The 27,655-nt window shown below is 41.0% G+C and overlaps 2 protein-coding genes across 2 annotated transcripts; both read right to left on the bottom strand.

Moving 5' to 3' along the window:
• Positions 1–12,419: 12,419 nt before the first annotated feature.
• On the bottom strand, positions 12,420–20,612 carry LOC120981820 (jeltraxin-like). Its single transcript, XM_040411571.1, has 3 exons — positions 20,527–20,612; positions 19,776–19,834; positions 12,420–13,201 (listed from the first exon to the last, which is right to left on the bottom strand). The coding sequence occupies exons 2-3, from the start codon at positions 19,828–19,830 to the stop codon at positions 12,600–12,602; spliced, it is 657 nt and encodes a 218-aa protein (XP_040267505.1). The 5' UTR covers positions 19,831–19,834; positions 20,527–20,612; the 3' UTR covers positions 12,420–12,599.
• Positions 20,613–26,122: 5,510 nt separating this feature from the next.
• LOC120981533 (jeltraxin-like) lies at positions 26,123–26,885 on the bottom strand (the record flags this gene model as incomplete). The annotated part of the gene is given in 1 exon segment (XM_040411069.1): positions 26,123–26,885. A coding segment is annotated over 1 exon segment (585 nt), but the record flags the coding sequence as incomplete, so codon positions are not given.
• Between the last annotated feature and the right edge of the window lie 770 nt (positions 26,886–27,655).

The raw sequence follows: 27,655 nt of genomic DNA, 5'->3' as shown, positions 1-27,655 counted from the left end.
ATAAACATCACTTTTTTCACCGTTATTCGTGTGCTGCCTTGGATTCTTCTACATATATATATATATATATCTTTTTATCAGTATAATGGCTCATTTCATTACACCCTTCAGTGGGTCAGATCATGGTCTAATTGTACAGGTGTCCTCTATGGCACAGGCCCAACTCTTATCCAACAATGTGATATCTCAGGTCTCTGAATGACATGTCTGTACATACAATCAAGATGTTATCCATTACTTTTACTAGCTTCCGCCTGTAGATAGAATCAAGATACTGTAATTACCTCTGCTAACTTCCTTCCTGATATTAGTCATACCAATGTACAATTAAAAATATGTGCCTTCCTCCCAGATGAGCTTTTAACTACACATCATCTGGTCAAATTTCAAAAACAGAAAGACAAATATTTGGTTAGTTGCATTTACGAGGCTGTTCTCTTGCTTGTCTATTCAATTCTTCTTCCCTTCCCAGCACAGAGCAGAGTGGAGGATTGAGGAACAAGGGATCACACCTGCAAAGCCCATGGGTGCAATTCCCAATGAAGGTATGAAGGTAGCCCTTAATTGGCTTGTCAATTAAAAAATTGAGGCACAGTCCTCTTCCCCCCGACATGTTTTGCATATTCAGGGGTACTGGGACAGTGATAAAGAGAAGACAGCATGATCTTTTGTAAACTTCTGTGATATCAAAGGTGGATTTCCTCAGGAGACTCACTTATGTAACATGGTGGATATATACCCAATCACATTAGGAGCTGGACCATCAGCACCAACGAGAATATGCAAGATATAGTGTATATGAGGATAGCGAATGAGTGGAAACTTAGATATGCCTTTAAGTATTTCTTGGACGTATAATGCTGTGGTCAACATAGATCTTTGATCTTTTCCATTGAACCTTTGTATTGGCTTTTGGAAGGAGGAAAGAGCTAAAATAGTTTTGAATAACCTCATCCTGTCCTGTTCAGTTGAGTCTAGTGAGAAGACATTACAGGCCTTACAGATTAGACTTGACCGTAAGCGTCTGGCCTGGCTTAGAAGCTTTCATTGCTGCTTGGGATCTGAAGATCTGCATCTCACTGCTAGGAGCTGCAGAAAATGTAAGATATTTATGCACTCCTGGGCTGGGAACTGTATTGTAGGGAAATTGCTACTTGAGGAATTGAGAGGAACTGATTCTAGCCTCTAGAGGACATTGGGTTTTGGGAAATATTGCTCCAGCCCAGCTGGACCAATTTTGGGGAAACAGCTTTGTAAGACCGTGTACCTCCATCTTGCTGTAAAGAAACTTTGAACTAAAGAAAACATAGCACAAAATGCAGCAGAATCTGCAGGCATCATATTATAGAGCAGGGGACATGGATATTTCGTTTTGTGGGAAAATATTCAGTAATAATTGTAAGCTATACATTTAACCCTTTCTCTGCAAAGGGCTGATCTCATACTTCTTTGCAGGGTGGCACTTCAGAGGCCAAGAAAATATCTCATACCTTCTTGCTACTGATGGCTGCATCTTAGGCTGCGTAGCACCTAGTTCCCAGCAGAGGCTTGTTTTAAAGCTCCAAGTGCAATGTATCATCATTCTAACTTTAAAAAAAAGACCAAGATGGGAGTGCTAGCCCTGATACATAGGGAGTAACATAGCTTAAAAAACAGTCCCAGCCAGGACTGTGTACACTGTACAATGAACTCTGGCCCCTGATCTGATTTATAAAGGCTATACCTGCCTACATCGTGAAGCTAATGATGCAATCTTGGTCTACTTTTATAGCACAGACTGTCAGCTCACATTTGTAGCTGCTAGACAGCTGGAGATATGCCCTGATAAATCACCCCTCCTCTCCTTCAGCCAGCTGAGATGTCAGCCAGCCTGAATGAGGAGAGGTGGGGCCAGTGGAGGATGTGCCATAAAGCCGCGGGAGGATAGAATACACAGAGTCTTTCCTGTGTAACTGTACATGGCCCCAGGGGGAGGCTAACATGGATTTCTGTGCATGTTATCAATCCCCCTTTCCTTATCAGTAAGAGAGTTTGTTAAGAATTGCAATTATTAAGACTAGAGGTGGGACGACGAATCCGTCCAATCCACGAATCCCTCGAATTTTGCTGGATTCGTGGACCCGAATCCAGACGTAATTTCCGAAATTAGAATCCGATGAATCCCTTCGCGATGTCACGTCAGGGCCGTTTCTAGAGCCGGGGAAGGGGTGCCACCGCACGGGGCGCAAGTCAAAAGGGGGGGCGCTGGTCACACTGGCAATGCAGGGGGAAGGCAACGGATTAATTGCCGCCCCCCTCCTCCCAAGAATATAATTAGAGTCAGGGCGGAGAGTGGATCGGGGGATGAGCTCTTCCATTGTGGAAGCGCTCATCTCCATAGTCATCTGTATCGCCGTCCTCAGGACAGTGATACAGATGGCTGTGCTGCGGCAGGGGAGGAAGAGGCGTGTCCCTTTCCTGTTTCTCTGATAGGCTGCCAGCATTAGGCCGGCAGCCTAATAGAGGCCGATGCAGGCGGCATCGCGCCACATGAGCCGTACAGCGCGGGACACAGGCCGGAAGAGGCTGCATCCTATAGCTGACATGGAGGTAATTATAAGTGTTTATTTTTTTTTATACGGGACAATACTTGTGGCACATGATTGGGGGGGCATGGAGAGGCACTTCTAACTGGCACATGATTGGGGGGCATCTATGGGGGCACTTACTGGCACATTATTGGGGGGCATCTATGGGGGCACTTACTGGCACATTATTAGGGGGCATCTATGGGGGAACTTACTGGCACATTATTGGGGGGCATCTATGGGGGCACTTACTGGCACATTATTTGTGGGCATCTGTGGAGGCACTTACTGGCACATTATTGGAGGGCATCTATAGGGGCACTTACTGGCACATGATTGGGGGGCATCTATGGGGACACTTACTGGCACATTATTGGGGGGCACTATGGGGGCTTCTACTGAGGCCACAAAGAAGGGGTATTTTATATGGGGGGCTCTGCATGGTACTACTATTAATGACAGTGCCCGTCACGACCTTTGTGGTCTGGCGAGCTGGTGGACGTGAGGCGCAAATCACAACCGGATTAGACAAGTACGGGTTTATAGAGAGACAACGCGTTTCAGGGTGCGCATGACCCCTTTATCAAGTCTACAAGAAACATAAATAATAACAAAATAGTATATACATGTACAATTTGTACTCAAAGGGGGAGGAATTTTTTGTAGGTATTAAAAGCGAGGGTTGGATAAAACTCATAATAATAACGATAGTCGAAAATAAGAGATAAGAATAATATGAAGAGTGAAAATATCTTTCAATTAAAGTGGTAGAATGGAATAAGAAGCGCTATGTTCAAAAGACAAGAAAAATATAATGATATAAAATATATATATAATGTTTTCCTGGATAAAGACTATAGAGAAAAGAGGCCTATAACGAATAGGCATCAAAGAAAATGAATGCGTAGGCGTATCGTTAATGGTTCACAAAAGCACAACAATTTGATAAAAATTTGATAAAAAGATTCAGTTCTCATATGTCGTCATATAAAATTGTGTATGTAAGCCTGAATTCATACATAAATAGATAAATAAATAAATAGGTAGAGATCGATCAATTCATATGTATTCCCAGGTTAAATTACATGGGTAAGATAGGATGTGGGTATCAATTGTTAGGTAGATAAATACATAAATGAATAAAAATGTTTTTTTGTTTTTTGTTTGTTTTTTCTCTCTCTTTCTATATATTTTTTTAAAAAGATAAATAGATTAATAACATTAGATAATGGAGTCAAGAGCTGTACCTAGTTCCTGCGGATGAACGTGATTGGTTGGTATGTGATGAATGGTGACATCATAAGTAGATGTCAGTGCATTATTTTGGTGGTTGGAGGCAATGGCAAAAAATGTATGTGGCTCTCTGGGTATGGACTTTGGATGGGGGGTTGTTACCTGGTGTGCTGCAGCTGGATGTTTGCTGTTCGTTTAATGCTCCCCGGTCACTTTTACTGACAATGTAGTACAATGCTGTATGGCAGAAATGGTTTAGGAGTTATTAAAAAGTGGAGGGTGAGTGATGAAGGAGTAGTGGTGATGTTGGGAAATGGTTAATATTGTTATTACCTTTGCCAGAGATGAATTAGGTATGGCTGAAGAGCTGTGGCTTTGCTATTATACTTCTTCAGGCAATGCTGTGTAATAAAATACAGTTTTGGGTAATTAAAAGGCAGTTGGTATATGATAAGAAAGTTATGATCATCTAATTAGATTAATATTCTTGTTACCTGTTGCGGTGGTGAGGCTGGTGTATTCTGACCCGGCTACTGCACGTGGTGCGTGCTGTAAGGACACAGGGAGCAGTGAAGCGCGCGCTGGAGAGGGGGAGGATATCGGAGTAAAGTGGGCATGGCCAAGTAGTAAGGTGGGCATGGCCAAGTGGTGCTAGTGTGCCGATCGCTCCACTGGGGAATCAGCAGCCCATACAATATTATGAATGGACTGAGGGCTGGGGGAGGGTTTGTTTGAACAGCTGGTGGAGGAGTGAAGTAGTACGGGCTTGGAAAAGTGGTGGCAGTGTGGGGAGGGTAATGATTGTGTATATGTGTTTATGGGGCCGGCTGGTTGATGGTCCTGATCTGAGATGATACTGCAAGAGGGGGAGGATTGAAATAACCCTGGGCGAGAAAGTATGTGAGAAATGAACAATGGAGGGGGGATAAAACAGCTGAAATGAATATCCAAGGGGCTATGAAGGGGAGTAAATATACATGTGAATTATATGAGGAGGGAACTGTAGAAAGGGGGAAAAAATAATATAAATAAAAAAAAAATAATAATAATAATGTAAAAAAAATATTAATAATAATAATAAAAAATAATATTAATAAAAAAAATATAATAATATTACATTTTTATTCATTTATGTATTTATCTACCTAACAATTGATACCCACATCCTATCTTACCCATGTAATTTAACCTGGGAATACATATGAATTGATCGATCTCTACCTATTTATTTATTTATCTATTTATGTATGAATTCAGGCTTACATACACAATTTTATATGACGACATATGAGAACTGAATCTTTTTATCAAATTTTTACCAAATTGTTGTGCTTTTGTGAACCATTAACGATACGCCTACGCATTCATTTTCTTTGATGCCTATTCGTTATAGGCCTCTTTTCTCTATAGTCTTTATCCAGAAAAACATTATATATATATATATTTTATATCATTATATTTTTCTTGTCTTTTGAACATAGCACTTCTTATTCCATTCTACCACTTTAATTGAAAGATATTTTCACTCTTCATATTATTCTTATCTCTTATTTTCGACTATCGTTATTATTATGAGTTTTATCCAACCCTCGCTTTTAATACCTACAAAAAATTCCTCCCCCTTTGAGTACAAATTGTACATGTATATACTATTTTGTTATTATTTATGTTTCTTGTAGACTTGATAAAGGGGTCATGCGCACCCCGAAACGCGTTGTCTCTCTATAAACCCGTACTTGTCTAATCCGGTTGTGATTTGCGCCTCACGTCCACCAGCTCGCCAGACCACAAAGGTCGTGACGGGCACTGTCAGTATTTCTAGCAATTAACGAAGTGGCGACTTGGCCCTCGCCCTTGGTTCTTTTGGACACGGCAGCTCCAACCTGATACCTAGCTAATCCAGCGGACCTTCATCACGGTTGCACCCAATCGGTGCAACCCAAACAGGTGAGCAGCACATATTCACCTTAATTTGAAGAACGCTGTTTCATCTTTACCTATTTACCCTATGAGCGCCTTTCTCATCCTGTGGACACATATTTGTTGGTACTACTATTATCAGGGGGTTTATCTGTTTCTGCAGTATAGTATTGGGGAGCACAGCGGCACAGTATTGGGGGTAGTAGGATGATTTGTCCAGAAGATGGGAGGATGATGGAAAAGTAGTAAACTAAGATTCTTTTGTCAAACTGCAGAGACGAAAAATGGCTGAAAAATAATGGTTTGGTCTGAAGGTCTGAAAGGAGAAGATGAGGAAGAGGGAAGGAACATCTACATCAAAGGAGACGTCACTGGATGTAAGAGGTTTGTGTAAACAAAAGGGAAAAAAAAGGAAAATGACCAAACTGAGATCTGTGGAGACTTTAACCACCCCAGGACCGCCGTACGCAGGATTGCGTCTTTGCGGCGGTCCTGTTGTTCTGGGTGGACGCGCCGGTGCGTCCTCTCGCGAGACGCGAGATTTCCTGTGAACGCGCGCACACAGGCGCGCGCGTTCACAGGATCGGAAGGTAAGCGAGTGGATCTCCAGCCTGCCAGCGGCGATCGTTCGCTGGCAGGCTGGAGATGTGATTTTTTTAACCCCTAACAGGTATATTAGACGCTGTTTTGATAACAGCGTCTAATATACCTGCTACCTGGTCCTCTGGTGGTCCCCTTTGTTTGGATCGACCACCAGAGGACACAGGTAGCTCAGTAATAAGTAGCACCAAGCACCACTACACTACACCCCCCCCCCTGTCACTTATTAACCCCTTATTCACCCTTGATCACCCCTGATCACCCCATATAGACTCCCTGATCACCCCCCTGTCATTGATTACACCCCTGTCATTGATCACCCCCCTGTAAAGCTCCATTCAGATGTCCGCATGATTTTTACGGATCCACTGATAGACTGATCGGATCCGTAAAAATCATACGGACGTCTGAATGGAGCCTTACAGGGGAGTGATCAATGACTGTGGTGATCACCCCATATAGACTCTCTGATCACCCCCCTGTCATTGATTACCCCCCTGTCATTGATTACCCCCCTGTAAAGCTCCATTCAGATGTCCGCATGATTTTTACGGATGCACTGATAGATGGATCGGATCCGCAAAACGCATACGGACGTCTGAATGAAGCCTTACAGGGGCATGATCAATGACTGTGGTGATCACCCCATATAGACTCCCTGATCACCCCCCTGTCATTGATTACACCCCTGTCATTGATCAACCCCCTGTAAAGCTCCATTCAGATGTCCGCATGATTTTTACGGATGCACTGATAGATGGATCCGATCCGCAAAACGCATCCGGACGTCTGAATGAAGCCTTACAGGGGCATGATCAATGACTGTGGTGATCACCCCATATAGACTCCCTGATCACCCCCCTGTCATTGATCACCCCCCTGTCATTGATCACCCCTCTGTAAGGCTCCATTCAGACATTTTTTTGGCCCAAGTTAGCGGAATTTTATTTATTTTTTTCTTACAAAGTCTCATATTCCACTAACTTGTGTCAAAAAATAAAATCTCACATGAACTCACCATACCCCTCACGGAAACCAAATGCGTAAAATTCTTTAGATATTTATATTCCAGACTTCTTCTCACGCTTTAGGGCCCCTAGAATGCCAGGGCAGTATAAATACCCCACATGTGACCCCATTTCGGAAAGACGACACCCCCAGGTATTCCGTGAGGGGCATATTGAGTCCATGAAAGATTGAAATTTTTGTCCTAAGTTAGCGGAACCGGAGACTTTGTGAGAAAAAAATTAAAAATATCAATTTCCGCTAACTTGTGCCAAAAAAAAAAAATTCTATGAACTCGCCATGCCTCTCATTGAATACTTTGGGGTGTCTTCTTTCCAAAATGGGGTCACATGTGGGGTATTTATACTGCCCTGGCATTCTAGGGGCCCCAAAGCGTGAGAAGAAGTCTGGTATCCAAATGTCTAAAAATGCCCTCCTAAAAGGAATTTGGGCACCTTTGCGAATCTAGGCTGCAAAAAAGTGTCACACATCTGGTATCTCCGTATTCAGGAGAAGTTGGGGAATGTGTTTTGGGGTGTCATTTTACATATACCCATGCTGGGTGAGAGAAATATCTTGGCAAAAGACAACTTTTCCCATTTTTTTATACAAAGTTGGCATTTGACCAAGATATTTATCTCACCCAGCATGGGTATATGTAAAATGACACCCCAAAACACATTCCCCAACTTCTCCTGAGTACGGAGATACCAGATGTGTGACACTTTTTTGCAGCCTAGGTGGGCAAAGGGGCCCATATTCCAAAGAGCACCTTTCGGATTTCACATGTCATTTTTTACAGAATTTGATTTCAAACTCCTTACCACACATTTGGGCCTCTAGAATGCCAGGGCAGTATAACTACCCCACAAGTGACCCCATTTTGGAAAGAAGAGACCCCAAGGTATTCGCTGATGGGCATAGTGAGTTCATGGAAGTTTTTATTTTTTGTCACAAGTTAGTGAAATATGAGACTTTGTATGAAAAAAAAAAAAAAAAAAAAAATCATCATTTCCCACTAACTTGTGACAAAAAATAAAAAATTCTAGGAACTTGCCATGCCCCTCACGGAATACCTTGGGGTGTCTTCTTTCCAAAATGGGGTCACTTGTGGGGTAGTTATACTGCCCTGGCATTCTAGGGGCCCAAATGTGTGGTAAGGAGTTTGAAATCAAATTCTGTAAAAAATGACCTGTGAAATCCGAAAGGTGCTCTTTGGAATATGGGCCCCTTTGCCCACCTAGGCTGCAAAAAAGTGTCACACATCTGGTATTGCCGTACTCAGGAGAAGGTGGGGAATGTGTTTTGGGGTGTCATTTTACATATACCCATGCTGGGTGAGAGAAATATCTTGGCAAAAGACAACTTTTCCCATTTTTTTTATACAAAGTTGGCATTTGACCAAGATATTTATCTCACCCAGCATGGGTATATGTAAAAAGACACCCCAAAACACATTCCCCACCTTCTCCTGAGTACGGAGATACCAGATGTGTGACACTTTTTTGCAGCCTAGGTGGTCAAAGGGGCCCATATTCCAAAGAGCACCTTTCGGATTTCACAGGTCATTTTTTACAGAATTTGATTTCAAACTCCTTACCACACATTTGGGCCCCTAGAATGCCAGGGCAGTATAACTACCCCACAAGTGACCCCATTTTGGAAAGAAGAGACCCCAAGGTATTTCGTGATGGGCATAGTGAGTTCATAGAAGTTTTTATTTTTTGTCACAAGTTAGTGGAATATGAGACTTTGTAAGAAAAAAAAAAAAAAAAAAATCATCATTTTCCACTAACTTGTGACAAAAAATAAAAAGTTCTATGAACTCACTATGCCCATCAGCGAATACCTTAGGGTGTGTACTTTCCGAAATGGGGTCATTTGTGGGGTGTTTGTACTGTCTGGGCATTGTAGAACCTCAGGAAACATGACAGGTGCTCAGAAAGTCAGAGCTGCTTCAAAAAGCGGAAATTCACATTTTTGTACCATAGTTTGTAAACGCTATAACTTTTACCCAAACCATTTTTTTTTTACCCAAACATTTTTTTTTTATCAAAGACATGTAGAACAATAAATTTAGAGCAAAATTTATATATGGATGTCGTTTTTTTTGCAAAATTTTACAACTGAAAGTAAAAAATGTCATTTTTTTGCAAAAAAATCGTTAAATTTCGATTAATAACAAAAAAAGTAAAAATGTCAGCAGCAATAAAATACCACCAAATGAAAGCTCTATTAGTGAGAAGAAAAGGAGGTAAAATTCATTTGGGTGGTAAGTTGCATGACCGAGCAATAAACGGTGAAAGTAGTGTAGGTCAGAAGTGTAAAAAGTGGCCTGGTCTTTCAGGGTGTTTAAGCACTGGGGGCTGAGGTGGTTAAAGGGACTCTGTCACCACTTTCTAACCCCCCCTTTTAAAAGTATTGTTATCTCCATGGCGCCCCTGTGATTACAAAGGTGTTGTTAGAAGATAAATTCGCCGTCTCCTTTTGATAAAAAGAGCTTTTATCTAACCTGTCAATCTTCTTGATAAGGTGCCCAGGGCGTTTCTGTTGGTCTCAAGCTGCCGCCCGCCGCCGCCGCCGTTGGTGCCCAGCTCCTCCCCTGATGCTTTCAGCGCCGCCTGAATGTAATGAAATACGCCTCCGGCTCTCGCTCAGTGCCCCCTCCTCCTTTTCAAAGATCCCGCGCGTGCGCACAGGCCTGTGCCTGATGCGCCCGTGCGGACATTTACAATCAGCCTCATTGAGCGAAGTGCGCATGCGCGCACTTCGCTCAACCTCCTCATCAGACGAGCACTGCAGCCAGCCACTCAGAGCCTGGCTGGCTGCAGTGCTTGTCTGATGAGGAGGTTGAGCGAAGTGCGCGCATGCGCACTTCGCTCAATGAGGCTGATTGTAAATGTCCGCACGGGCGCATCAGGCACAGGCCTGTGCGCACGCGCGGGATCTTTGAAAAGGAGGAGGGGGCACTGAGCGAGAGCCGGAGGCGTATTTCATTACATTCAGGCGGCGCTGAAAGCATCAGGGGAGGAGCTGGGCACCAACGGCGGCGGCGGGCGGCAGCTTGAGACCAACAGAAACGCCCTGGGCACCTTATCAAGAAGATTGACAGGTTAGATAAAAGCTCTTTTTATCAAAAGGAGACGGCGAATTTATCTTCTAACAACACCTTTGTAATCACAGGGGCGCCATGGAGATAACAATACTTTTAAAAGGGGGGGGTTAGAAAGTGGTGACAGAGTCCCTTTAAAGAGGACCTTTCTTGGATCTGAACATTGTAAGATAACTATCTGGCCTTGTAGAGTGGCACCCAGGGATCTCACTGCACTTACTATTATCCCTGGGCGCCGCTCCGGTTCACCAGGGAGGAGTCTGCCCTGTTTCCCCCTGGTCGTTCCTTCTCCCAGACTGTCGCGCTGTCCAATCGCAGTGCAGAGCTCACAGCCTGGGAGAAGGACCGCCCAGGAGAGAAGCTGATGTCTCCTCCCTGTTGCAAAGTTAGCAGCAATTACCATAAAGCGCGTGGAATATACAGGGGGCCAGAGCGGGCGAACAGAGCTGCGCCCAGGGATAATAGTAAGTGCAGTGAGATCCCTGGGCGCCGCTCTACACAGCATGATGGTTATCTTGCAATGTTGGGACCCGGGAAAGGTCCTCTTTAAATGTTAATGGGGGGGGGGGGGGGCGCTTTTGTATTGTTCGCCCTGTTGGCAAAATTCCCTAGAAACTGACCTGCGTCACGTCCCCGCGCCTCCCGAGACGCCTGCTATTTCTCTACCTGTGAACTTTCCCTAGTAAAACCCTAAGCAAGCACCGCATAACAGCACTCACCTCGGGTCCCGGGTAGCCGCCTCTGCCGTGCCTGGGCAGCGGGTGTCACTCTCTGGACTTGTTTGCACAGCTCTCCTGCCAGGTTTTGTGTTGATGAATACTTTGTTAAAAAAGTAAGAACTCTTTATTTTTTCATATTAAAAGAATATTGAGTTTGGACCACCATTGTATTTTAAATTTGTATTAAAAATAGTATATTATCTTTAGTCTTAATTAGAGGTGGGACGAATCCAATTTTTTTTCGAATCCGAATCCTAAAAGGTTCTCGAATATATTGAATCTTTCAAATCTCGAATCCTACGAATCCTGTACACAATTCTTATGTACAGGATTCGTAGGATTCGAGATTTGAAAGATTCAATATATTCGAGAACCTTTTAGGATTCGGAATCGAAAAAAAATTGGATTCGTCCCACCTCTAATTAAGACTAAAGATAATATACTATTTTTAATACAAATTTAAAAAATAATGGTTAATTGTGGGCATAAGGGAACCATTAGTGTCCTTCTTTTTGTTGTCTTGATGGCTACTGATCACAGCATCCCAAGGGTCAATCATAGCCGTCCCTCTAAAGTGATCATGGGAGCAAAACCGCTGAGTACCAGTGACCTCTGGGTGGGAAGAACTGGTGCTCAGGATTGTATATTTATGTCAGGTGGTTCCATAGAATAGAAATATCTACATATAGAGTCTAAGAGATCCTGTATGCTAGTGCCCTTACAGATTTGTACTAAGGAGCTGTACAGGCTGCCTACACAGGGCCTTTCCATATACATCTTCTCCAAGATAAGTGGGCAAATAGTGAGTGAACTTCACTATATCTCAAGAAATTTTAAAAAGTTCCTCTGATTCTCTGCCTAGGACATTGGTGTGACTTTTCAAAGAAAGTTGTGTTCGAGCTTCACACAGCGCACCTTATGTTTTCAAAGCAGTGAATGGTATGCAAGTAGCGGTCTACTTGAAAGGTGTAGTACGGGGTAAAGGACAGAATATTCTTGCTTATAGTGTAGTTGGAGGTTAAACCGCTACAATCAGTAGGGATATGTCATTACTAACATCGGTATACCCCTTTAAAGTACACTGCCACTTGCATACCATTCACTGTTATTAGACTATAACACCACGTTGGTTTTGTAAAGCTTCATCTTTTTTGAAAGTCACAAAGGTTCATCAATGAGCGTGGATGGATTTTGTGTATGACACCTTTAGGTTTCTAGTTATCATACATAGGTTTCTTCTCAGGACAAACTTCATAGAGGTTGTGTCATTGGTAAGATATTTATTAATTTGGGAACTCATATAAAGCAATCACAGATGGAGTATACACACTATACTAGTAGGCGACGCATCACCTACACCTGGCAATAAAGGCAAATATTTCAGATACACAATAGTTATTAGCAGAGGATGACATTATCTATGGTTCATCATGAAGAAGTTAATTAATCTTCCAAGACTACGGCGCCCCCTTTGATCACATTAGTTCCATTTGTCCAATTAAAAATATTTCCATGCATAGGATAATAATCGGTACAAAAATCTTTCACAATTTTGGCGGGCAGAACATAATCCCACATATGGACATCACGCATTTCACCTACAAATGATTGACCTGCATCAAAACCACCTCCATAAGAGTCCTGTTCCTGCCCGAGGATGACACTTATCTCAGTTCCTATGGGAGATCCTTTCTTCGTGCCTTTTCTAGGATAACGCTTGCCATTGATCCAAAGTTCAACCAGTCCTGTTTCGAAATTCCAAGCGACACAAGTGTGTTTCCAATCTAGAACCTCTGGATCCACCTTAAAATTAATTGCTTCTTGATTTATGTGAACAGAGCATACGTTTGGAGGTTTTGGAAAAATAAGAAAAGTATTGTCCTTTCCTGAACCAGGAGAGGCTATAGAAAAAAGAGAATGGTCTCGAGAGAGGTCAGTATAGGAGCGTAGACATACGGTAAGTTGGTTTAAAGGTTGGTTCACTGTTGGCTTCAGAATCACATGGTCAGTAGCTGTTTGCTTAGGAAAAGTAAGGATATTTTTACCTAGACCACAAGACAGAGAAAAAGTTGAATAGAGAAAAGTTTAATAATGATTATTATCAGGTATGTCACATTAAATAATCATATTTATTAAAATACTGCAAATGATTTATATAAAAACGCACTTTCCTGCTAGAGTTGGCTACCTTCTGACTACTGTTGACCAATTTGTGTGTAAGATGTCTATATGGCACTTACTAATACAGCCTTTGTTGAAATTCTGCACCATTTTCTATATTTCACAAGGCATGCCCCCTTGTTTGCCAAGTCTTTTGTGCTGTCCACAAGGAGGTCTTGTCCATAAAATGGCTGCTGATGGAAGGTCATGTGTCCAGGCACCAGACACCAGACACATAACTTCCATGTGATGTCTACTCCGTTGAAGAACCCTGCACCTGCCATTTAGACTTGCACTCTTGGGAGTTTAATGCAGGTGTAGTGTGTTTGAATGGAGGCAGCTGAGAAGTGTGTCTGGTCACATGACTCTTCATCAGCGGCCATCTTATGGACAGGACCTCTATGCGGACAGCACAGAAGATTTACCTAACAGGGAGTCATGACTTCTGAAGTTGAGCGAACAGCACAGAATATCAACAACAGCTACACTGCGTGCAGAATTATTAGGCAAATTAGTATTTTGACCACATCATCCTCTTTATGTTGTCTTACTCCAAGCTGTATAGGCTCAAAAGCCTACTACCAATTAAGCATATTAGGTGATGTGCATCTCTGTAATGAGAAGGGGTGTGGTCTAATGACATCAACACCCTATATTAGGTGTGCATAATTATTAGGCAACTTCCTTTCCTTTGGCAAAATGGGTCAAAAGAAGGACTTGACAGGCTCAGAAAAGTAAAAAATAGTGAGATATCTTGCAGAGGGATGCAGCACTCTTAAAATTGCAAAGCTTCTGAAGTGTGATCATCGAACAATCAAGCGTTTCATTCAAAATAGTCAACAGGGTCGCAAGAAGCGTGTGGAAAAACCAAGGCGCAAAATAACTGCCCATGAACTGAGAAAAGTCAAGCGTGCAGATGCCACTTGCCACGAGTTTGGCCATATTTCAGAGCTGCAACATCACTGGAGTGCCCAAAAGCACAAGGTGTGCAATACTCAGATACATGGCCAAGGTAAGAAAGTCTGAAAGACGACCACCACTGAACAAGACACACAAGCTGAAACGTCAAGACTGGGCCAAGAAATATCTCAAGACTGATTTTTATAAGGTTTTTTGGACTGATGAAATGAGAGTGAGTCTTGATGGGCCAGATGGATGGGCCCGTGGCTGGATTGGTAAAGGGCAGAGAGCTCCAGTCCGACTCAGACGCCAGCAAGGTGGAGGTGGAGTACTGGTTTGGGCTGGTATCATCAAAGATGAGCTTGTGGGGCCTTTTCGGGTTGAGGATGGAGTCAAGCTCAACTCCCAGTCCTACTGCCAGTTTCTGGAAGACACCTTCTTCAAGCAGTGGTACAGGAAGAAGTCTGCATCCTTCAAGAAAAACAGGATTTTCATGCAGGACAATGCTCCATCACACGCGTCCAAGTACTCCACAGCGTGGCTGGCAAGAAAGGGTATAAAAGAAGAAAATCTAATGACATGGCCTCCTTGTTCACCTGATCTGAACCCCATTGAGAACCTGTGGTCCATCATCAAATGTGAGATTTACAAGGAGGGAAAACAGTACACCTCTCTGAACAGTGTCTGGGAGGCTGTGGTTGTTGCTGCACGCAATGTTGATGGTGAACAGATCAAAACACTGACAGAATCCATGGATGGCAGGCTTTTGAGTGTCCTTGCAAAGAAAGGTGGCTATATTGGTCACTGATTTGTTTTTGTTTTGTTTTTGAATGTCAGAAATGTATATTTGTGAATGTTGAGATGTTATATTGGTTTCACTGGTAAAAATAAATAATTGAAATGGGTATATATTTGTTTTTTGTTAAGTTGCCTAATAATTAGGCACAGTAATAGTCACCTGCACACACAGATATCCCCCTAAAATAGCTAAAACAAAAAAAAAACTAAAAACTACTTCCAAAAATATTCAGCTTTGATATTAATGAGTTTTTTGGGTTCATTGAGAACATGGTTGTTGTTCAATAATAAAATTAATCCTCAAAAATACAACTTGCCTAATAATTCTGCACTCCCTGTATATTAGTAAGTGCTGTATAATAGTCTTACCTACATATTGGTCACAAGTAGTCAGAAAGTAGCCATTCCCTTTAACCACTTTACATAACCTACAGTTGTAAGGAGAAGTGGTTGAAGGACCTGTGGTTACAGGAGTAGGTTGTGCTGGTCCTCCGGTCAGAGATGTTATTATATTATTGTTATTGTAGATGATGTTGTAGAGCTGTTCCTGTCCTGGTCTATGTGAGAAGAATAGTTTCTGGGGATACTTGTGAGTGTGGTGCAACAGTCCAGCCTGAGGTACCAGCCGTTTCTGAAGCCCACCTGTTTAAAATGTTTTTATAGTTGAAGAATCAAAGGCCGAAGTTATTCTCCGAAGTCTTGCATGACTTCAAACTTAACAAAGTTTGCCTCACCGAAGCACATACATTTTAATGCTGTATGGAGACAGGTCTCCTTATATCATTAAAACAAAGTTTTTGAACGAATTGACTTCGGATTGTGGATCCGAAGCTCGATTCGCTCAACACTATGGGCAATGGTTGGCAGGAACAGGGCTAACCATTCTGTTCTTCCCCTTTTGGTAGGACTGAACTGTTCCTGCTTCCTGCCAGGAGGAAGAGTTTCAGAGTAGACAGCAAAGCGAGAGGAAGCACATGCTAGGGCCCCTACTCCTAGGGACCATATCCAGTTCTCCTGTAAGACCATCACTTCAGACAGATCATCAGAATCCTGAACGCTGTTTCCAGAAAGCATCAGTGTGATAAGACAGTGAAGTGATCAGTGAACTTTCTGCTTTATAGACACTGCTGCAGGTGATGGACTATGGCTCAGACACCCATCAACTCGCTAACAACCAGGCCATGCAAACATCAAGCATGAATCACACAGTGGACACCTATATCCACAAGTGCCTGCAAATGCTATTCAATTTCCACCCAACCAGCCACCATACCTCCTCATCTGGAGACAAAACTACACTTTGTACTTAATATTGCTGGATGTGCCACAAGTTATATTTTGCACTAAGTAAAGAGAAACTACTATACTTTTACTTTTGGCCTGATCCTTCAAACTACATTTCCAATGCACCGATCTTACAAGAACTTACCTGCAAGGTATTTTACAACGTATTTTACATGGAAAAAACAGGGGGCACCAAAAGGTGATGCTGGAATCTAAAGGAATTTATTTCTCAGAAGATTAGAAAAGTATTACAAAGGGTCAGAAAACCATTGAATCAAGGAAGGACACAAAGCACTGAAAAATATACAATATACAATATTAGCAACTGAAGACATGACATGACATCCAAGGGTCACTGGAGTTTTTAATATAGGGTTACTTAGACTTTGAACAAATGGTAACCAAAGATAGGACATAGAACTGACTGAACGAGGTGATCAGGGAGAGTTCAGTGAAAATTCGGACACCAGGGAAAGGACACTCTGAAGATGTTGTAAATTGAGAAAATTACTGGTTCTCGAGAAGTACTGTAGATGATCATGCAATGGGCAGCCGGGGCGTCTTTCTGGACATTTTTGGTACAGGATACTTAATTTCTATTAGCCACCTCCCGTCCGCCCATAGACTATAAACGTCCGGGAGGTGGTTCTCTATTTCTGAATGGACGTTCCAGAATGTCCATTCAGAAACTGCAGCTGCACGCTAATCGTGCAGCTGCTGATAGGGTTGCCCGCTGTCAGTGATAGCAGGGCAACCCAGAGAGAAGGCAGGGACAGTGCCCAGGTGTCCCTGCCTTCTAGATCGCTGCATACACAGCGCTCACCGAGCGCTGTGTATGCAGAGCAGGAAGCGCTAAGCGCTTCCTGTTCCGGCCCGGTGGTCATGTGATCGCCGGGACCGGACAGTGCAGGAGCTGTGTGAGGTCTTTCAGAGACCTCGATCACTCCTGCTCTGAGGCTGTACAGCACTGTATTGCGCTGTACAGCCTCTCTGGGGGTAGTGATGTCCCGAACTATTCGCCGGCGGTTCCCGGCGAACATATGCGATGGGTCCTGGGTTCCTAATGGTTGTATTGCTAGAACATAACGAAGATTGAGAATATAGTGCTATATTTGTTATATTCGTCAATTCTAGCAATACAACCATTAGGAACTCAGATCTAAGTTGTAATCGCAATACAGGTTATATTAATCGCATTGCGAATTCAACTTACCACACTCTGCGTCAACTACATAATTTTCCATGGGAGTTTTGCCATGGATCTTCCTCCGGCATGCCACAGTCCAGGTGTTAGTCCCCTTGAAACAACTTTTCCATCACAATTGTGGCCAGAAAGAGTCCCTGTGGGTTTTAAAATTCGCCTGCCTATTGAAGTCTATGGCGGTTCGCCCGTTCGCGAACATTTGCGGAAATTCGGGTTTGCCTTTCGCGACATCTCTATCTGGGGGGTGCATTTCTATTGTAACTGGGGCTACTATGTCAGCCCCAGTTACAGGAGAGATCAATAGTTAAAAAAAAAAAAAAGTGAAGTAAATGTCCCCCCGAGGGACGAAAAGTGTGAAATAAAAAATGCAAAAATCAAGTGTTAAAAAAAAAAAAAAATGTTTCACATGTAAAAAAAAATTTCCCAAGTAAGGAATATTTTTTTTTAAAACAATAGAAAAAATTTAATAAAATAGACATATTTGATAAGGCCGCGTCCGTGACGGTCTGCTCTATAAATATTTTACATGATCGACCCAGTCCGATAAACACCATAAAAAATTAATACAAAATAACTGTCAAAAAAAGCAATTTTTTCACCTTACATCACAAAAAGTGCAACACCAAGTGATCAAAAAGGCGTATGTCCCACAAAATGGTACAAATAAAACCGTCACCTCATCCCACAAAAAAAGAGCCCCTACATAAGAAAATCTCTCAAAAAATAAAACAACTATAGCTCTCAAAACATGGAGACACTAAAATATCTTTTTGTTTGGTTTCAAAAATGCTATTATTGTGTTAAAGTGAAATAAATAAACAAAGTATACATATTAGGCCGCGTCCGTAACAACCAGCTCTATAAAAATATCACATGACCTAACCCCTCGGGTGTACACCGTAAAAAAAAAAAAAAAAAAACTGTCAAAACAAGCAATTTTTGTCACCTTACATCACAAAAAGTGCAACACCAAGTGATCAAAAAGGCGTATGTCCCACAAAATGGTAACAATAAAAACTTAACCTCATCCCGCAAAAAATGAGCCCCTGCATTAGAAAATCTTAAAAAAAATAATAATATATAGCTCTCAGAACATGGACACATTAAAACATATTTTTTTTGTTTCAAAAATGCTATTATTGTGTAAAACTTAAATAAATAAGAAAAAGTATACATATTAGGCATCGCCACATCCGTAATGATCTGCTCTATAAAAATGTCACTTGACCGAACCTCTCAGGTGAACGCTGTAAAAATAAATAAATAAAAACTGTGCTAAAACCACCAATTTTTTGGTCACCTTGCCCTATAAAGTGTTATAATGAATGATCCAAAAATCATATGTACCCAAAAATAGTACCAATAAAACTGGCACCTTATCCCCTAGTTTCCAAAATGGGATCACTTCTTGGGAGTTTCTACTGTAAGGGTGCATCAGGGGGGCTTCAAATGGGACATGGTATCTAAAAACCATGTGGAGTTCCTTTTCTTCTGCGCCCTGCCGTGTGCCCATACAGCAGTTTATAACCACATGTGGGGTGTTTCTGTAAACCGCAGAATCTGGGTAATAAATATTGAGTTTTGTTTGGCTGTTAACCATCGATGTGTTAAAGAAAAAATTGGATTAAAATGGAAACTCTGCCAAAAAAGTGAAATTTAAAAATTTGATCTCCATTTTCCTTTAATTCTTGTGGATCGCCTAAAGGGTTAACAAAGTTTGTAAAATCGGTTTTAAGTAACTTGAGGGGTGTAGTTTCTACAATGGGGTCATTTATTGGGGTATCCACTATGTAGGCCCCACAAAGTGACTTCAGACCTGAACTGGTCCTTAAAAAAGGGCAATTTCCATAAAAATTTGAAGAATTACTTCTAAACTTCTAAGCCTTCTAACGTCCTAAAAAAAGAAAATGACATTTCCAAAATGATGCCACCATAAAGGAGACATATGGGGAATGTTAAGTAATAAATATTTTATGAGGTATCCCTTTCTGTTTTAAAAGCAGAGAAATGTAAATGTAGAAAATTGCGAATTTTTCGAAATTTTTGGTAAATTTGGGATTTTTTCATAAATAAAGGTGAGATATATTGACTTAAATTTATGACTATCGTGAAGTACAATGTGTCACGAGAAATCAATCTCTGAATGACTTGGATAAGTAAAGGCGTTTCAAAGTTATTACCACATAAAGTGAGATATGTCAGATTTGCAAAATTAGGCCTGGTCAGGAAGGGGGCAAATGGCCCAGATGGGAAGTGGTTAAACATTTACTTACCTTGCAGAGCAAAACATCCGGAGAACAGCAGAAAAATAATGGAAACCTTTTTCATTTTGCTGTAGAAAAAAAACCCAGTATGAATTAATATTCAGCAACTTTATATAAGTCAATCCAAGCACCAATGACTCCTTTTCAATGACCAAAATAGGTCATGTCCTTGAAGGGGTTGCCTGGATTTTTTATATTAATGGCCTATCTGTAGGATAGGTCATCAGTATCTGATTGATGGAGGTCTGACACCTGGCACCCCCGTTTAATCAGCTCTTTGTGAGTAGCTTCAGCGAAAGAACTACACAGCCCCATCCAGAGCTGGTTACTACAGCTATGTTCCCCTTCAAGTGATTAGTAAGGGTTCTGGTTATCGGAACCCTGTCCATGGGATATCCTGAGGATAGGCCATCAATATCAAAATAGTGGACAATCTCTTTAAGTTATTCAATTGCCGAATGTGAACATAACCTTGTATTAAAACAATGAAAACATACAGTAGGCAAGCCGATATCAACAGCAACCCTCATAGTATAAGTGACTAAAGGAATAAACTTGGTTAGACATTTCACAGTATCTAATTAAAAACATTTAAAAATAAGTAAAATTCAAAAACATTAACAAAATGGCATACTCTACATAATACTACACTATATTAATCCTCATAATACTCCAACATAATAGCCCACTGTAATTCTGAACTGATGGAGCGGGTAATTAGGTCTCCACCTAGAAGTTATTATCAGGACAGATGTCTTACCTTCTCCTCAATGCCACATCTGATTCTGTGTGTTAAGCAGTCACTGTGGTTTTATATAGAGAAATGCAAATTGGTACATGGGGAAGTTCAGTGTTGTCATTTTTTGCCAGTAGTTATGAAATGGTACTCTTTTGCAATGTTTAAAAAAAGGATTAACCAGTCCCTTGACCTTTTTAATGTTGTATTGTGTAATAATGTATATCATATAGCCTTGTATGTTATATATCAGATTTTTATAGAGGCTGATGAACAAAAACAAAAATTACGATCAAATATCCCCTCTCCCACCATGGTGAATGTACAGTTCTATTTGCCATGTGTCCACTGTGAGTAGTGCTTGTGTAGCAAGTACAGTGGTGCTTGAATGTTAACGAATCCTTCAAAATTTTCTATATTTCTGCATAAATTTGACTTACAAGTTCATCTACAACTGCATCTAAATATTTCCGAAGTATGTTGGGTAGTCCTGTACATCAGCTTGGAGGAATTTTAGCCCATTTCTCCATTCCAAGCAGCTTGAGCTCTGTTATGTTGGTGGGTTTACCATTCCAAGCAGCTTGAGCTCTGTTATGTTGGTGGGTTTTCCATTCCAAGCAGCTTGAGCTCTGTTATGTTGGTGGGTTTCCTTCCATGAACTGCTCGCTTCAGGTCCTTCCACAACATTTCTACTGGATTAAAGTCAGGACTTTTACTTGGCCAATCCAAAACTTTAATTTTCTTATTTTTTGGCCATTCCTTGGTAGAACAACTCGTTTGATTAAGGTTGTTGTCTTCCTGCATGACTCACGATCTCTTGAGATTCAGCTCAGATGTCCTGACATTTTTCTTTATATTCTGCTGGTGTAATTCAGAATTCATTGTCCCATCGACGATGGCAAGCTTTCCAGCCCAGATGCACCAAAACAGGCCGAAACCATAATACTGCCACCACTTTGCTTCACAGTTGGGATGAGGTTCTAATGCTCGAATGCAGTGTTTTCCGTTCTCCAAACATAACGCTTCTCACTTAAACCAAAAAGTTATATTTTGGTCTCCTCCGTCCACAAAACCCTGCTCCAATAGCCTTCTGGCTTGCAGTGTTGTTTTTGCAGAGCAGCAGCTTCCTCCTTTCAATCCTTCCAAGCACACCATTGTTATTCAGTGCCCTTCTGATGGTGGACTCATGAACATTAACATTGGCTGATTTAAAAAAGTCTTTTAGTTGCTTAGAGGTTACCTTGGATTCCTTTGTGATCTTGTGGACTATTACACACCTTGCTCTTGGCGTGATCTTTGCTGGTTGATCAGTCCTGGGGAGTGTAATAATGGTTTTGAGTTTCTTCCATTTGTACACAATCTGTGGATTGGTGGACTGGAGTCAAAACTCTTTGGAGGACTTTTTGGAGTCTTTGGTAGCCTCTTTGGAGTCCAAACTGTTTAGATATGGTTTTGCAATCTTTTCCTGCCTGATGAGCATCAACAACTCTTTTTCTGAGGTCCGCAAAATGTCCTTTGTTTGTGGCATGATTAGCTTTCAAAAACATGTGTTGTAAAGACCAGACTTTGATGGATCCCTGTTCTTTAAATAAAAACAGTCACCCACTCACACCTGATTGTCATCTCACTTATTGAAAACACCCGACTCAGAGACGTGATATTTGATCAGTTTACTCAATAATTGAATAACCAAGTCTAATATGTTTGATTCATTTATTTGATTTGGCTAACTTTATCTAATTTTAGAATTTAGGTAAAATGTATGCAGAAATACAGAAAATTCTGAAGAGTCCACAAACTTTCAAGCACCACTGTATCCACTGGGTGAATGTTTTTTTTTTTTTACTTTATTCATGGGATAACCTCTTAAAATCTAAATTTTTCATGTTAAGAAATCGGACTATGAAATCTTATGCATTTCTTCTAGTGGACGTATGCAAATCAGCTCCCTACATACCATCTGGTCAAATTACATTTTTTGTTAACTTTGGTTTACATTTTGCATTGTCCCTATTCTGTCCATACCAGATCTATAGTGCAGACCGCTTCTCTTCTCTGTTAGATGCTTCAGTAATAGCTATAATGATTATCACTAGAGATACATTTCTAATATATCTCTGACAGATGGAAAAGAGTTTCAAAAGTCAGAAAAGACTCTCATTGACTGTCACCATAAACAATTATTTGTAAGCACTGTAGATTTTATTTTTTTAAGTATTTAACTGCTTTTCAGACAGGTCTAATACAGGGACTTTTTTGTGTCCATATTGAGAAGGAGCTCCTGCAGTTCATCAGAACCAGAGGTAACTCAATTTCTGGGGCCAGGAGCAGAATCGGTAGTCAGTTAAGGTATGGTACACGGGTAGTTAGAATAGAGATCACACATTTGCTGGTTAGACACTAAAAAACTTTAAAGCTCAGGCAAAAGATGGAACTACAGCCCAACTATATACAGTTGTGTTCAAAATAATATCAGTGTGTTTAAAAAAGTAAATAAAAGTTCAAAAGCCTTCTAATAGCTTCTATTTCCATACACACAAATTCATTGGGGACACTACACATTCTATTTCAAATCAAAACATGAAGAAAAATATATAAAATTTGTGTTGTTCCTCTAAACAAATTGAAGAAAATGTAATATTAGACTGTTCAAAAAAAATAGCAGTGTTTGTATTCTTCTTTGCAAACTCAAATATTCACTATATAAACTGAAAAATGTTTAAAGTTTTTGCTTTCCTTTGAATCACTTAACTAATATTTTTCTGACAACTGCTGGACGTCTGTGTTGCATGAGTCAACCAACTTCTGGCACCTGTGAACAGGTATTCCAGCACAGGATGGTTGGACTACATTCCACAGTTCTTCTCTATTTCTTGGTTTTGCCTCAGAAACTGCATTTTTGATGTCACCCCACAAGTTTTCTATTGGATTAAGATCCGGGGATTGGGCCGACCGCTCCATAACGTCAATCTTGTTGGTCTGGAACCAAGATGTTGCACGTTTACTGGTGTGTTTGGGGTCGTTGTCTTGTTGGAACACCCATTTCAAGGGCATTTCCTCTTCAGCATAAGGCAGCATTACCTCTTCAAGTATTCTGATGTATTTAACCACTTAAGGACCACAGGTTTAAACCCCCCTAGTGACCAGGCCCTTTTTTTTACAAATCGGCACTCCACAAATTTAACGGTTTATTGCTCGGTCATGCAACTTGGCACCCAAATGAATTTTACATCCTTTTCTTCTCACTAATAGAGCTTTCATTTGGTGGTATTTCATTGCTGCTGACATTTTTACTTTTTTTGATATTAATCGAAATTGACCGAAATTTTTGCCAAAAAATGACATTTTTTACTCTCTGTTGTAAAATTTTTCAAATAAAACTACATTTCTATATAAATTTTTCTCTAAATTTATTGTTCTACATGTCTTTGATAAAAAAAAATGCAATAAGTGTATATTTATTGGTTTGCGCAAAAGTTATAGCGTTTACAAACTATGGTACAAAAATGTGAATTTCCGCATTTTGAAGCAGCTCTGACTTTCTGAGCACCTGTCATGTTTCTTGAGGTGCTAGAATGCCAGGATAGTATAAATACCCCACAAGTGACCCCATTTTGGAAAGAAGACACCCAAGGTATTCCGTGAGGGGCATGGCGAGTTCCTAGAATTTTTTATTTTTTGGCACAAGTTAGCGGAAAATGATGTATTTTTTTATTTTATTTTTCTTACAAAGTCTCATATTCCACTAACTTGTGGCAAAATTTTTTTTTACATGAACTCGCCATGCCCCTCACGAAATACCTTGGGGTGTCTTCTTTCCAAAATGGGGTCACTTGTGGGATATTTATACTGCCCTGGCATTTTAGGGGACCTAAAGCGTGAGAAGTAGTTTGTAATCCAAATGCGTAAAAAATGCCCTGTGAAATCCTAAAGGTGCTCTTTAGAATTTGGGCCCCTTTGCGCACCTAGGCTGCAAAAAAGTGTCACACATGTGGTATCGCCGTACTCAGGAGAAGTAGGGCAATGTGTTTTGGGGTGTCTTTTTACATATACCCATGCTGGGTGAGATAAATATATCTGTAAAATTCAACTTTTTCCATTTTTTTTATACAAAGTTGTCGTTTTAGAGAGATATTTCTCTCACCCAGCATGGGTATATGTAAAATGACACCCCAAAACACCTTTCCCAACTTCTCCTGAGTACGGCGATACCACATGTGTGACACTTTTTTGCAGCCTAGGTGCGCAAAGGGGCCCAAATTCCAATGAGTACCTTTTAGGAGGGCATTTTTAGACATTTGGATTCCAGACTTCTTCTCACGCTTTAGGGCCCCTAAAATGCCAGGGCAGTATAAATACCCCACATGTGACCCTATTTTGGAAAGAAGCCACCCCAAGGTATTCCTTGAGGGGCATGGCGAGTTCATAGAAGATTTTTATTTTGGCACAAGTTAGCGGAAATTGATTTTTATATATTTTTTTCTCACAAAGTCTCCCTTTCCGCTAACTTGGGACAAAAAGTTCAATCTTTGGCAAATTGTAACCTCTTCAGCACATGTCTTTTTTGTCAACAGTGGGACTTTGCGGGGGCTTCTTGCAGATAGCTTGGCTTCACATAGGCGTCTTCTAATTGTAACAGTACTCACAGGTAACTTTAGACCTTCTTTGATCTTCCTGTAGCTGATTGTTGGCTGAGTCCTTGCCATTTTGGCTATTCTTCTATCCATTCGAATGGTAGTTTTTCACTTTCTTCCACGTCTTTCAGGTTTTGGTTGCCATTTTAAAGCATTTGCGATAATTTTAGCTGAGCAGTTTATCATTTTCTGTACCTCTTTAAATGTTTCCCCCTCTCCAATCAACTTTTTAATCAAGGTACGCTGTACGCGCTAAGCTGTTCTTCTGAACAATGTCTGAAACAACCCATTTTCCTCAGAATTTCAGAGAGAAATGCACTGTAACCAGCATGTACAACATTTGCTGCCTTCCTTCCTTAAATAAGGGCAATAATTGCCACCCGTTTTTCAAAGAATGAATGACCTCACTCATTGAACTCTACACTGCTATTATTTTGAACATGTCCCTTTCAATATGTGATTGAATTACAGAGAATTAGCAGCATGCATGCCATGACTGTTGGGTCTGTTGGATTTCCATCACTCTACTACACCTGCTAGTAAATTATTTGCCATGTAGAAATATCATTTCTACCAAAAACAGTGATTGATCAGGTTAGTGATGTCCGACTGCTATTATTTTGAACACAACTGTAAAAAGGCTGATCAGCACCTTAGCCAGGTGCTGGATAGGGAACACGAGGGAAAGGTGAACTCCAGAAGAACACTAAGGAAGTTCACTAAGCACTAGTCTCCATACACAAAGGATGAGTGGGACCGCAACAACGTCTGCCTGGGAAAGCAGGACAGTAGTGGACATGGGCTGCCAGCCTAAAGTTTCTAAGTCCACCGCCATTTGCATACCAGTCATTGTTATTAACACCTTTGTAAAGCTTCACCTTTTTTTAAAAGCCACAAAGATACATAATTGGATTTTGTGTATGACACCTTTAGGTTTCCAGGTATCTCACATAGGTTACATCTCAGGACAAACTTCACAGAGGTTCTGCAATTGATAAGATATTTATTGATTTGTGAACTCCTATGAAGCAATCACAGATGGAGTGTACACACTATACTAGTAGGGGGCCCATCACCTGCATCTGGTAAAAAGGCAAATATTTAAATACACCATAGTTAATAGCAAAAAATGACATTATCTATGGTTCATCATGAAGAAGTTAATTAATCTTCCAAGACGATGGCACCCCCATTGACCACGTGAGTTCCATTTACCCAACTGAAAATATTTCCATGCACAGTATAAAAATTACTACCAAAATATTTCATAGTTTTGGAGGGCAGAACATAATCCCACATATGGACATCACTTATTTCACCTACAAATGATTGATCTGCATCAAAACCACCTCCATAAGAGTCCTGTTCCTGCCCAAGGATGACACTTATCTCAGGTCCTAGGGGAGATCCTTTCTTTGTGCCTTTTCTAGGGTAACGCTTGCCATTGATCCAAAGTTCAACCAGTCCTGTTTGAGAATTCCAAGCGACACAAGTGTGTTTCCAATCTAGAACCTCTGGATCCACCTTAAAATTAATTTCTTCTTGATTTATGTGAACAGAGGATACGTTTGGAGGTCTTGGAAAAATAAGGAAAGTATTGTCCTTTCCTGAACCAGGAGCGGCAATGAAAAAAAGAGAATGGTCTCGAGTGAGGTCAGTATAGGAGCGTAGACATACGGTAAGTTGGTTTGAAGGTTAGTTGACTGTTGGCTTCAGAATCACATGGTCAGTAGCTGTTTTCTTAGGAAAATTAGGGTATTTTTACCTACACCAAAAGACAGAGGAAAAGTTTAAGTAACAACAATAGTTTAATGATTATTATTAGAGATGAGCGAATTTTTTTCCAAAAAATTACGGTAGATTTTTTCCGAATTAATTCATCATGAAGCGTGTTAAATCAGCTATATCCTGGCCTGCAGGGAGAGTGTATGTCGGTGTACATCACTGTGCATTGCAGCAACATGCATAGCTAGTCCTTTCTGGTAGTGAAACAGTTACTGTTCGTCAGTATGACTGGCAGGTCTCATACAGTATATAGATGTGCATCACTATTAGGATCAGTTCTCAATCTCATGTCTCTTATTTGGTCAGTTGCGGGTCCACAACACAGAACCGGGGAAGTTCTTTTTATACCTTATTTGAGAACAGGATTGGCTCCTGATTTTGGCTCACCATGCAGTAACTACTGGAATTAACTGACCAAATCACTGAAGTGTGAACTCAGCCTTACAGGTCAAGGTTTGTAACCGTGCAGTGGCCAAAGATTCTACTGTAGAGCGGTCCCTTTTCACACCATCTCTTGTTTCGACATAGATTGATAGAGAACCTGGCGTGTTACACACTGATTATACCAAACTAGGAAAAAGCTGTCTCATCTCACTGTTGTTGGGGTGTCCACTAGAGAAGAGCGAATCGAAGTTGACGAAGTGGAATTTGCACAGAATCCAAATTTCCTTGCGCTTCGTGGTAACAAATGGCATTTTTTCCTAAAATGGCTGCTGCACGTGTGAGGACATGGA

The sequence above is a fragment of the Bufo bufo genome, chromosome 11 (genome assembly GCF_905171765.1).
Source record: "Bufo bufo chromosome 11, aBufBuf1.1, whole genome shotgun sequence".
In the NCBI taxonomy this organism is placed as follows: Eukaryota; Metazoa; Chordata; class Amphibia; order Anura; family Bufonidae; genus Bufo; species Bufo bufo.
Note: the sequence above shows the minus strand (reverse complement) of the source record. Positions and strands in the feature narration are given on the sequence as shown.